This window comes from Astatotilapia calliptera, chromosome 23, assembly GCF_900246225.1.
Source record: "Astatotilapia calliptera chromosome 23, fAstCal1.2, whole genome shotgun sequence".
Lineage (NCBI taxonomy): Eukaryota > Metazoa > Chordata > Actinopteri > Cichliformes > Cichlidae > Astatotilapia > Astatotilapia calliptera.
The window spans coordinates 25,828,122-25,841,125 of record NC_039323.1 but is presented as its reverse complement, the minus strand read 5'-3'; the positions used below and the strand labels follow the sequence as shown (position 1 = coordinate 25,841,125).

Genomic DNA, 13,004 nt, shown 5'->3' with positions numbered 1-13,004 from the left:
CAACGAAAGCCTCCACCTCTTCACTTCGGTGGCTCAGACTCTGGGCCCTCCCATGATTGGCTCTCACCACAGAACATTTTTGCACAAGCTGCCAATGAGGTGTGTCCCCATGTGATGCCATCCATCTGCACTGCTCCAATAAGTCCTCTGACGTCCCTTTTCTGCAGTGATTTACGCCGTGGCGCGTACTCGCTGAGAACCAGCCGATGGTGGTGACTAATTTGCACGAGAGCCACCTTTGATTGAGTTCACAGCCCTTATTTACAGGCCGTCTATTTTAAGAAATGCAGGCATATGTCTGGGACCTGGGTGTTGTGGAACTGGGCGAGCCCTGCTGTTGGAGTTTTGAATGTGTGTGTGTGTATGTGCCTAAAGGCGCTGCCATGCTTTTATATTTTAATATGTTAGGAAACATTTATATTAATGTTCATGGTTCACTGGCAATGCAAATGTGAAGACATCCGAGGGCTACATGCAGTGAATAATCTAAATCACTATAGGTTAAGCCTTTTGTATGCATAGCAACAACAGTTGTAATATTGTACGTGCTATGTGGAGCATCTCAAATGTGAGCGGTATGCTCCGGAGCAGAGCCATCCTGAAAGGTGCAGCTCGTTGGCATCCAAGGCATGTGAGCACGGCTGAAAATTAGTGGCTATTTTGGCTCGTATCTCCTCGACAGCTGTCTGCCCACCGCTGTGGTTTAGTCACAAATTCCAGCCGTGGATGCTGTAATTGGGGTGTAACCCACCAAAAGAAAAAGGGGCCTACGCCTTGCATTGAGCAGTAATGTGGGGTTATCCTTTTAATCTGCGGATAGACCTCAGTTTTCCAAAACTGGTCTAAATCCCTCGTCAGATTCATCTGTCCACAAGAAGTTGTAGAGAACTGCATTATTTCTCCGCCGTGCTTTCCTGTACTGACCAAATTTGTTCTTCCTTTGTATCACAGCTCTCAACTACGAGAATGTGGTGGAGACCGGATCAGAGACGGAGGAGGAAGACAAGCTGCCAGTGTCTGAGGAAGACCCTCTGATCAACGGAACCGGCAGCCCGGCCAGCCTCACCAACCCTGAGGTCTCGCCACGTATCGAGGGACACGGCCTGCTGAACAAGGACGACGATGACGACGAGATGAGGGACAGCGGCGTGGAGCACATTTGGCCCGACAATGACATGCTGAGTGCTTCCGTGGACGGTACTGGTGAGTGTAGAACAAGTAAATTCAGTCATGTCAACTGTAGGAGTTTGGTAATAGTTGGGTTGCAAAGCAGCTTGCACAGGCAACCTTAATGGGACACTTTAAAATGAGCCTTGGCAGTTGTCAGATGTGTAGAATGGCATCAGCTTGATGTCGTGATCGCGGATAAGCTCTGTGACTTCCCAAAGTAACTCTGTGCTGGATTTTTCTTGAGCTTGTAAAGCTGGCAAAACGGCAAATTGATGATTTCCTAATTAAATTCTGCTTGGCTTTCAGTCTAGGTTTTGTTGACTAGAACAGTTGTGGATCTGCCCACTGAGGTTCCTAAACAGGCAGCAATCTGTTGCCTGAAATGACAAAGAAAACATATGGGGGTGTTTATTCCAAACTCGGATATCCACTATTTGAGAAACGTGACCTGCACTATTAGAAATATCAGAAGATGATAGAAGAATATATTTTAAATCATGCAAACATCCATGTTCTTTTAACCCTTTGCGGTTTAAGTTCTTATAGGCGGTAACACTAACACCTTCCCTACCCTCAGCCTATGTTTTGGGCTTTTTTGTAGAAGAAATGTTAAGTTTGGTTGATTTTGGTCAATTAGGATGGTTATTTTCTTTGTACCCTGATTGCCAAGACTTAATAAAGCAAAAATTAGATTTTAGATTTTTTTAGGTTTCGAGTTAGGGTTGGGGTTGGGAAGATTTAGAACCATAAGAACTCTTGGCTTTTCTTACCAGATGTGTGGGGTTCAGGTGAGCTGTCAGTCAGAAAAACTACCACTAAGCTCACTCATGGATACTCTATAGTGAATGTGTGCTCATCCTGCCACTTGTGGTATCATCTTATGCTGTAAACCCCACCCATCTGGTGCCCGAGCAGACTTAAACAAACGCCACGGAGCGTTTTGCAAACAATGCTTGAGCCAGGTCTGACGGTGAAGCCCCGATGACGCTCCCTCAGCAGACAGACATGATAAACAGTTTCTCTGTGAGCGGCAGAGACCATTTGGTTCACGCTTAGAGAAAAGCCAAACAACAAAAAAATATTTACAGTAATGTATAAAGAGGAGGTGGAGTGGGGAAGAAGCCTGTGCGCTGCAGGAAATGAAATCTTAGCGTGTTTTTATGGTGTTTCAGCAACGTCCAGCAGTGACTGATGCTGCTTAATTCGTCTCGCCCCTAACAAGCTGCCTAATCCCAGGCAGGTGATACCTACCCCAACTTGACTGACTTATTGTCTTTTGTTTGAGCAACTCCTTCTGCAGGGGCCCCAGTCACAGATGCTTGAAAGATAAATACTTTTAATTAGGGGGCAGGGTATAATCATTAAAGGAAGCCAGACTGCTGCAAAAAGTCATTAACAATCTTAAATGAAATTTTTATTTTTATGATAGCCATTTACATGTATAATAAGAGTCAATGATTCTTGGAAGCATGTGACAGGAACAGAGTATGGCGAGAAGTCATGTAAGACAGCCCATTTAAATGAGCTGGGCTTTGCTATTCATTTCTGCTAATGAACTAGCTGTGCACAGTGCCGAAAAACGGGGGAACATTCAGCAGTCTTAAATTTTAATATGGGGGAAAATTGCACATTTATTAGGGATAAGGGGGGGAAAAACTTAGCGGGTATCAACTTTCACTTCTCCTAAATAACCGTTCATATTGCCTCCTTAAGGGGTGGAAGAAAGAAAAGACAGTTTGGTAAATAAATCAAGATAAAGGATAAACAAGCTGTCATTGCACACGGTAATTGTTTATTTGATAAAGACCTGCGGTGCCATAATGTCTGTAATTCAACTATGTTGCAATTCCCAGATAATATGCTTCTTGTGTGATAAAGCGTCTGACATATTTCGGAGAGCAAGTCAAGTTCATTAGAGCGTTTGGGAGTCTCTTTCCCAATCTTGCGGGTGCTGTGTTTCCCAGCCTGCCTTTTTCTTTTTTTTTTTTTTTTTTAACATCCGCGGTGCCTAAGTGTCTACAGTGATACCTCAGCACATAACTCAGGCCTGAGATAAGTTAGCACCCTCCCTCCTTCCTACTCGGACTGATTTGGTCGTCACTCCCCTATCGAGAGTTTTTGCACAGGTCTTGGAAGCGTGATTGAATGAAGGTCCTGGGAAGGGTTGGGAATATTCGAGCCAAATAGAAACTGTACGGGGCAAAAACAGCCGAGGTGACTCTCCCAGACACAACTACAGCATGTAAGAAAGAAAAAGTTTATCGCAGAGCCTCGTCTGATTCCACCGCACAATCAGAGTCTTGTGTCTGGCATTGTCCTTGACATTCCGTAATCCCACAGTGAGGCTGGACACGATGTGCTGGAAAGCATGACATCATTATCACTGACAGGCGTTTTCAAATAAATCACCTGTCTTCCCCCCATTGCCCTTTTTAAACCCCTTCTCCCAGCCGTCGGTGGGGGGGCAGGGGGATTTCTGACAGCAGCGCTGTTTGCTTCATGTTTGTGTTGTTTGCAAACAAAACAAAACGAAAAAATATATTTTTTAGCCAAATTTGGCCTTCTGTTTTCGATCAAACAGTGGTTCTTGTTTTCTTTGCACATCTATCGAGTTGTGCAGTTATTAATTTGTCATTTAAACACCTACTGCAGTCCAGGACTTTCCCATAGCGTTTTAGATGCCTATCCATCCTGCCAAGAATAAAATTCAGAGGAAAACACTGTGTTCTTTGGCTGCTAAATGCTCAATTTTGAAGCGATGGAACAGAGTATCTGCCATTGACAAGTCTAAAAATATCCCATTTTGCATTAGCCTTCTAAAACCTTTAATCCTGCCACTTTTGTTTTGTTTCCGAGATTCAGAACTATTAGGCGCTTGACTCAAACATGACAGATTCAGGATAAATGAGGCTAAATGCACAAAGGCAGAACTTTAAAGCGCCTGTGACTGCGGTGACCGGCCATAAAAACAGGAATGTTTTCAAAATAAACAGCATCTGAGCTGCTATGAAAATAGGTGGAATTACAGTCGGGTCGGGCCAAAGGTAGTCTGGACTCCTCCTGAGTCCAGAGTCGGCTCTCAAACCTCAACATCACTCTTCAAGGAGGTGTGTACCTTACCGCCTCAGGTCTTCAGTGATTTACTGCTAACAAAACACACTTTTCCACCATTTAGCGGACACTTTCATCCAAGACGCTTTCCATGAGCAAGAATAGGCACATATTTGTGGTATAAGTGGATCCAGCAGAAATCAGATGCCTCTCTTCTTTTGCTTTTCTGACATTACTTGCAGTTTTTGTTTTCATAATGTAACATTTTTAAGCTCCCTTTCAAGGATAAACTCACTTTTCTAAGAATTCTTCTCTAAACAGAAGCTAATAACACTAATGTTGGACGTTTTTATTAGTTTAAGGCAGCAATTCCCAGCCAATGAAACTAATCATAATTCCCATCCATTGCCAAGGGCGTGTTTCTATATTCTGTGCCCAGCCCAGCTAATATGAAAAACGAGAAAATACAGTTTATTTTACAAACTAAATATAATTGAACTGGCTAGCTTATTAGCTTTGCTAATAATATAGCTAACAGTTCGCTTAAATTGTGGACAACAGTTGAAATAGGTAGCTAAAATTAAGAATTTACAGACAATGATTTTTTTTAGTAAAAGTATAAATAACAATTGAAATAAAGACTTAAAATTATGAATAGAGAAATGAAGATTTTAAAGCTGCCAGGGTATTAGAAATATAGATAACTGTTTGAAATAGCTAAGAGACTTAAAGATATTTTCATGGTTTTAGTCCAGTTTGGCCCATAGTTTCTTTGGATATACACTTAAAACAGTGAACTAAAATTGCAAATTTTGGTTGGAAATAAAGTTGGAAATTCTTTATTTAACAGTATGGCTAGCAGTCACTTTGAATTGCAAGCTAAAAATGTGGATTAACAAATGAAATAGCTAGACAACAACATGGAGTAACAGTTATTACTGATCCCTGTCATGTCGGGGGAAAAAGCACAACTTAACATAATGATTAAATTGTTATAAATACATCGCTAAATAGAATAAAAAGGCATTACATTGAGTGTAATGCCTTTTTAGTACCAGTTTTAAAACAAGGAAACTAATTTGAGTCTCTCTGAGAGAGGGTTGTGCGATATGTAAACAGAAAAAGTTAAAAAGAGCAATGAGCCACTGTCACTCACTGCAATGGCACTTTGTCCCATTTGAATGTAGCTCAGCACTGGCATGGATCTATGTATTTAAGTGTCCCAGAGGCCATAGCAGAGAGGTGTATGTGGTGTTAGTCTACCTCCTACTGGAAGCAGCCGTCCCTCCCTTTAGACCACAGATAACAAAAGTTCTCCAAGGTAAATAGGGGAGAGTGAAGGGCCAGTAAATCCCACTGGTCATCCCCTTGCGTCAGACTAAAAGTATGCAGTCAAATTTGATTACCCAACGCAAACACGGTGCCTACGAGGACACAGAAATGTGAGGGAGTTTTAAGCACAAAAGGGTGGACGGGGTGGGGGGAGGCTTTTCTACATTCTGATATCTGATACTTGTGGGTATATTTTAATCTGTGGTGGAAGTATTTTTTTAAATCTGTTTTGTTTTGTTGTAGCTTTAATTTATGTTCTTTAAAACCCATTTATTTTCCCATAGTGCGACTGTGGTTTTGATGCTGTTTGGCAGACGTGCAATCAAATGTACAGCATGGGGAAAGTTAAACTAGGACATACCCCTGCAGAAGAGTCTGTCATTATTCTCTGAAGCCATTGACAGGGGTATTTATCATTTCACCGCAGAAGCCAAATCTCTAATTTCAAGCAAACCCGAATTGCAAGCCTTAGAAAGCATTCCACAACGATCAAGCCCATTGTTTCCAACTCCAAATAAAAACTCTTTTTGCTTCTGGCTTTTGTGCAAAGCAATGTAAGCAGGATAACATTATTATCAACAACACACCCACCACCTTTCCTGTATTATCTCAGCCAGGTTGCTCTTATGTAGGCGCTCATCCTGTTTTAATAGCCAAGGGATAGTCCGATACATCGGATCCTGCTGTCATCTGGGAAAAAAAATTAAAAATGCTCACAATGCAACGCTTGTAACCTCCTTGCAGGAGCAGCAGAGCAAGAACAGATGCGTGAAAAGAAGACAATGCAGGTTTTTTGTTCTTGTTTTTTATTTTAAGACAAAGGCCTCATGTTCTCGGAAGCACCTTGATTTAATTTTTACTGACGAGGCAGGAAGGAGGGACCAGGGACTTCTTAAGCTGATTGTCAAGTCTCTGTCCTCCTGTCGACCGTGAGGTGGAGGTGGAAAAGAGGGTTTGTTTATGAGCTTGTCAATCCACCCTTTATTTACTGTCGCCTCACCTGTGCCAGGGCAATATCTCCCCGTCTGCACAGACCGGGAGCCATTATCCTGATTGGCAGTAAGAACTTGTCCTGCTTAAACCAACATTTCTCCGAGGAAGGGTTTCTTTGAGATGAAGGAATAATCTGAATAGCTGAGGTCAGGCTTGAGTAGGTGGAGCCAAAAAAGGAAAGCCACAGATTCTTAGAGCCTAAAATCTAGCCAGAGACTGAGGAATATTGCTTGATAACTTTCAAATAAAAGGCTTTTATGAAAGGCTTTCAATCAAGATAGGTTGCTGTAGAATAAGGAATATTCAAAGGCCTGGAAAAGTGGTAAATAGGGCAGATCAAATGTGTGTCTTTTTTTTGGTTAAAAATGCACTTCCCCCTTCAGTATCGTGTGTGCGAGGCTTTGAAATAATAGTTTCCGCCTGTTTTACATGTTTTTCTGTATTGTCGGGCTTCATACCTCACCAGAAAACATTAATTTATTTATTTTCTGACTCCACCCACCTGAGGTTTACCCCAACCAATGAGGTTATTTCTGCCCGGGAGAAATGTTTGTGCAACTAAAACTCTTAATTTGTGGTTAAGGGTTGTATTCCTTTTAGTTTCGGAGCAAGGCACTACTAAGTCTCTGCCAGGGCTTGTGGTGAATCACAAAAATGTGCGCGCTCACAATACTCCAAGCTGCTTTGGATAAAAGCATCCACCAAAATGACATATGATAAAAAACAAGCGTGATCCTGCATGCAGCGGATTGCAGCGGCGTCACAGCCGGGGAGTAATAAGCTCAGCCTGCGTGTTGGCTGGAGCTCTATGATTGCTCAGGTGGATGTGTTCCGTGTTGTATTTAATCGCTCTGTTTGGCGATTGAAGCTTTCTTCGCCTCCCCCGCCGCTTGTTGTCACGTTAAAGGTAAATAAGTCTCTGTCTGGCTCAGATGATAGCATTCATTAAGCATGCTGAATAAAGCCGTGGTGCACTGCGATGCACAGCGGTGCCTTTATTGGTTTCACCATACCTTCTTCTTAAAGGCCTCATTGTCAGCGTTTGTCAGCGTGCATGGTACATCGAGGTACTCACCCTCCCTTCTCTGCTTTTTCTTCTTCTTCTGTTTTTGTGCAGATGAAATAAAAGATGATTTTGACACCCTGGGGCCTGATACCACTTTGCAGACAGTTGGAAACGGTACAGGTGAGTTCAGATATTTGCTGTATGTGTGTCAAACCTTTCATATTAAGCCATTCTTGTCTGGTGCCTTACGTGCATGTTTCTTTGTCAGTCTGCAAGTCTTTAAGGTCTGACAGCCCTATCGTTGATGATTAGTACTCTAACCTATTGGAACAAATAAACATAATAATGGAAGTCCTTTGTTTTTAACTCCGAAATATAGGGTAAGGGTTCTCTACCTCTACGTCAAGGATTGGATATTTTAGTTTTCTTTCTCTTACTGTCTTTTACCATCTTTACATCTAGCAGGTCATGTTAAGAGGTTAAAAACTTACTTCCAGCAGCTCAGCTGCAACTTGTAGGAACTCGTAGATGTTAAGAGCTTCTCAAACTGAAAGTGAACTGTTCAACATGACCATTTCACGCCCAACACTGGGTTCAAATTCAGCTAAAGTTGTACATTTTAAAGACCCCAAACTACCGACTACTGATCTAGTGTTAGGCTAAGCATATGTTTGTAGTTTCTAGTTTATGAAAAATTGACTATTTAGTAAGTGATTGAAACTGAACAAATCCCTCCTTCTTAGATGTGTTGCTGGTGACCTGGTGGATGTTAAGAGGTTAGAAAGTCTTTGATGTGCCATCAGGCTGAATGTGGCTTGTTTCAGTGGGGTTGGATTTCAGCTAATATCCAGCCCTTTGATGGCACTTCTGCCTGTTTTAGATACTCAGTTGGATAATCTCAAAAAAGAAGAACTGTAATGCCAAAATGTATGTAAGACATTTGATTAATTTGAAGGGTCACTAGTTTGTAATTCTAACCTTAACGGTTTATTGATAACCTGCTGAAGACTGATGGGGTCAAAATGATTAATTCCAAGTCAAAACTGGGTTTAAAACTAGACTAAATTTGGCTGTAACATAAAAGGTTGTAATAGTTATAACCACTAAACCACAGAACCTGAATCTCTTAAGATCTACCAGGTCACTGCCAACTGATCTAGAGCTAGAGTTATGGGTTTCCAATTTGTGAAAATTTGCCTAATTAACATGTGGATAAAAGAAAAATCAAACCTAAATGGGTTGCTGGTGGCCTGGTGAATGTTAATAAGTTAATACAGGCCTTTTTAGCTTTTTGCAGTCCCTGGAGGAGTTCCTGAACAGAACAAAGCAAACATATCCACAAACTGCGCGCTGTAATTAAAAGGAAATCTTCCTCTGCTGACTCAGTGATCACTGAGGCAATCCCGTGTATGTTTATAGGCAGCTGAAGTGATTTTGATTTTAATAACCATTGATTACACATGCTACTTTCAGCTTTCCCAGTTAGCTAAGTGTTTCTTCTGGTGGAGTCGAACACGATCTGCCATTTTTCATTAAGCCACCAAAGCTGATTTGTCGCCACATACCCTCCCTTCCATGATATCATCCTGGCCACCCTGACAATTGGCCTCGGACGCCGTTATGGTAAACCGAACTCGCCCCGCAGAACGCCATGCAGCCCTGAATCAAAATCCTCCCTTCAGCCTTAATTACCGTTACTTTCTGCTGGTGTTTTCCTCTTCGCTTTCTTTTCTCCTCTCCCCTTCTTCATGTTCTGGAAATTCAAGCCCAGCAAATGTTTTCCATTTAAAGGACTTTTGGAAACAATACTGTGGCACCGCTGTGGAAGCTCCCCGCCACTAGATCACATGTGATTTCATTTAAAGACATGAGCAGTTTGATCACGTCCCCCGATGCCAAAGCACACTTTGATCCAGGTGATTTCCTCGTCCGTTGGAAAGAAAGCTGGTCGTTTTCTCCTTAAAGAAACACTTTGCATGTATGTTTTTTCATCCAGAATATGTCCTCATTTTATTATTCCTGACGATAGAAGCTTGGTCGCTTGCATCAGCTGAATGTTAAAGTAAACCATGTTTCATTACCCTGAAGCTTTTCAGCTTTAAGTCCAGGAACTGCTTGCACTGAGCCGCACCCAGTCAATCATCAGTCAATCATCACAATTAGCTTAGCACTTCCTCCAAAGCTACAAAGAATCATCTAATGAGAAGACTGAGAATTATGCCATCACTGTTATCAAAAGCGATCCATTGGCACCGATGACATTTCGGTGCCATTTTTGACATCCAAATATGTACTACCTTGACCTTTCGCAAATTGGCCTGCAAAGTCATCACGGTCTAACAAATCGCTCTTTAAACTTCACCTTGGCTCGCAGTCTAAAAGCCTAATTAACGGGGGTGAAGTCTGATGAGATGTCACTTGGTTGTTTTTGTTTTGTGAGGATTTTTTAAAAAAATATATTTTTGGTCACCAAACATCCTCCAGGATCTCTCCAGGTTGTAAACAGTATGTGTGCGCGCGTACGTGTGATGTTTTGAAAGTCGGCCATCCCCTTGACTAATGAAGGCTGCTGATTTTCTTTTTGCTCCGGTTTGTTGTTTAGGAGGCAGCTATCTCCACGCTGCAGCTTAAGAGTTTCCCTGAAGAGAAGGGACTGGGAAATAATTTGAGAAAATGCATTGTGTGGCCTCAGCACTTTGGTTGGCTTAAGATTCATTCAGCTCAGCTATGGCAAAGCATGCCCCCCGCCCCCACCCCCCACACTCTCTCTCCTCTCTCGCCCTTTTTTTCCCTTTTTTTCTTCTCTTTTTGTGGTTTGGCCCTGGTAATCTGTTCAACACAGAATCAACAAAAGCCACAGCCTCTTGATTGACCTTATATGTGAAAGTCGATACTGAGAAACGTGGCTCTGTTGCTGATTAAACCAGGCTTGTCTGTATGTGTATGTATATGAGGCTCTTTTTTTAAAAAATTATTTGAGTAAATTAGGTCAGTGAAGGTTTTTTCAAGGCTCATGGTAGCACCTTTATCTCCCGACTTTTGTTCGGATTAAGTTACAGTTCTTGTTTTAGCCGACGTGGCGTGACAAGCAAGCCCAGTAATTTAGATGCATTCTCCCCAAAGCACGGCTGTAATGTTTTAGGGTGGCTATCCTCATCACATTTCCACCAAGATGTTCCCAATATCCTCCTGTAAGACATTTCTCTGGGGACGAAGGGAATCCAATTTATTCCTCTCGCCTCCCCCCCACCCTCCTGTCCTCAGTCTCCTCCTTCACAATCTCCATCTCTCTCTCTTCCTCTCTGTCACTTCAGTCAAGAGCGTCGATTGCACTTCAGAGTTGGAGGACTTCTTTGCCAAGCGGAAGCTGGATGACAGCGACAGCCACGTGGTGAGCATCGCCGAGTACCTGCAGCGGGGTGACACCGCCATCATCTACCCGGAAGCCCCCGAGGAGCTGTCCCGCCTGGGCACACCGGAAGCCACTGGACCGGAGGAGAACGGTACGGGTCCTGTCCAAGGGTTTGTAGGAAGGATCTGGGTCGAAAGATTAGGGTGAGAGGAAGGAAACAAGACAAGATGTAACCCAGAACAGCTATGACTCAGAAAATATTGGGAATTGATGCTAAGTTTGACCTAATTTTGATAACCTATCTATGGTTCCCTGTGTTAAGGAAGAGTTACAGGTAGGTTTAACCTCTCAGAGTCAGGGTTAGGGTTATTTTTAGTCACGTGTTAAAAGAAAGTAAAGTCTAAGTCATTGGGGTCATTGGCACTGACCCAACCCGAACCCTAACCTATCAGAATTTGTCATTATGTTTTTTTAATTGTTCTTCCAAATGTTCACAATCATGGGATACCAAAAAGGATCCTTCTAGATGGCAAGCATCAAATCTATTAAAGTTTTTTTCCTCTAAAATATAAGTAGGTTTAGGGTTAGACCTCACAGGGCTAAACAGGCATATTTTCAGGAAGGATAATATGATATCTTTCAAATTAAGCCTCATGCATTTGTTCTGGCATCATAGTTTTTCAGTTCAAGGTTGTCCAAGTAGACAAAACCTAACCCAAACCCTGCTCTTAACTCTAGATGTGTTGCCAGCAGCTTGGTGGATGTTTTTTGCAGAAAGACACCCACAATAACCTTTAAACTTGAAGAATGTCTTAAAACGTTCTTTAAACCGATGCATTTAAAAACCTTTCCTATTACTCCAGACCATTTTAAAGGATATCCAGCCTTAAATGTGCCTACTCTTATAGCATAACTGCTGCAGTAACTGAGGGTGCTTGCTCAGCTAATGTCCTGGCAAATGTTAAAAAAAAAAGAAAAGAAAGGGGGAGAAAAAGTCTTCTCGCTGACACGACCGGGCAGCTGTTGGTCCCACAGATTCGCCGGATGCCTGGGTGTTTACCTACAGTCTTAAGCAACAGCTGGGCAGGGGCTTGAAATCAGATAGCACACCTCCGAAGCTCCCCGGAGGGAAAGAATTGGAAGAGGGGGGCTTGAATTTGAGCGGGATTGTGATTCACGCTACAGACACTATGAACGTGCCAGCGGTGGTGGTTAGGTGTGGGGGGACTAGAAAATGAGGGCTGTTTAAAGAAATTCGGACTATCTGTGGAATAGTGTGTGCATCCAGTACCGTGTACGTGTTTGTAACTATGTGGAGGAAAGTGAGAACGAGTGGGAGTGCTGTGTGTGAGTCGGGAGGAGGTCGTAGTGCAGCGGATGCCAGCCTGACACTGTGACTCTCATGTGGAGCAGATTGCAGAGATAACTCCCATACCACTCTGGGCAGCCCGCCCGTTAGTTGCCATTGATTCGCTGACCTTTTGGCCCGCTTTCCTTTCCCCTTCCTCCTCCCTCCTTCTCCTCCTCCCGCTGTCTCCTGTGCAGACCTGCCACCTGGAACGCCAGATGCCTTCGCCCAACTGTTGACCTGCCCCTACTGCGACCGGGGCTACAAGCGTTTGACATCGCTAAAGGAGCACATCAAGTACCGCCATGAGAAGAACGAGGAGAACTTCGCCTGCCCCCTGTGCAACTACACGTTTGCTTACCGCACTCAGCTTGAGCGGCATATGGCCACACACAAGCCTGCAAGGGATCAGGTGAGGGGGATATTCTTTCTTTTTTCTCCTTCTTCTTCCTCATCCCATCCCCTTCTTCCTGTTTTTCCCTCCTTCCTTTTCCTCCTCTGCCTGTCCCCTGTTTCATTTCATTTCTAATGTGCCCCGATCCCTCAGAGAAGGGAGATCATTTTTTCTGATTGGCAATCATTATTAATTTTTCATGGCATTTTGAAGATGCAGATCCTTTAATGGTAATAACTTTAATTGAGGCCCTAAATGGTTTTTTGATGGCCCTCCCTGATATGATTTTCCAGTCTCGTGTTCACGATCGAATGATTGTGTTAATTTCCAATTTGGAAATTTTTATCAGCTCCTTAAC

General features: G+C 42.9%; 1 protein-coding gene across 6 annotated transcripts in view; it reads left to right on the top strand.

The window, feature by feature from the left end:
* zeb2b (zinc finger E-box binding homeobox 2b) overlaps positions 1–13,004 on the top strand; it is a 98,505-nt gene that overhangs the window by 72,225 nt on the left and 13,276 nt on the right. For 4 of the 6 annotated variants that reach the window (XM_026158577.1, XM_026158573.1, XM_026158574.1 and 1 more), the window contains exons 3-6: positions 949–1,203; positions 7,664–7,732; positions 10,867–11,055; positions 12,450–12,664. In XM_026158577.1, coding sequence (XP_026014362.1) covers positions 949–1,203; positions 7,664–7,732; positions 10,867–11,055; positions 12,450–12,664 — 728 coding nt within the window. The remainder of the gene's footprint in view (positions 1–948; positions 1,204–7,663; positions 7,733–10,866; positions 11,056–12,449; positions 12,665–13,004) is intronic. The other 2 variants (XM_026158578.1, XM_026158576.1) reach the window with 1 other exon arrangement.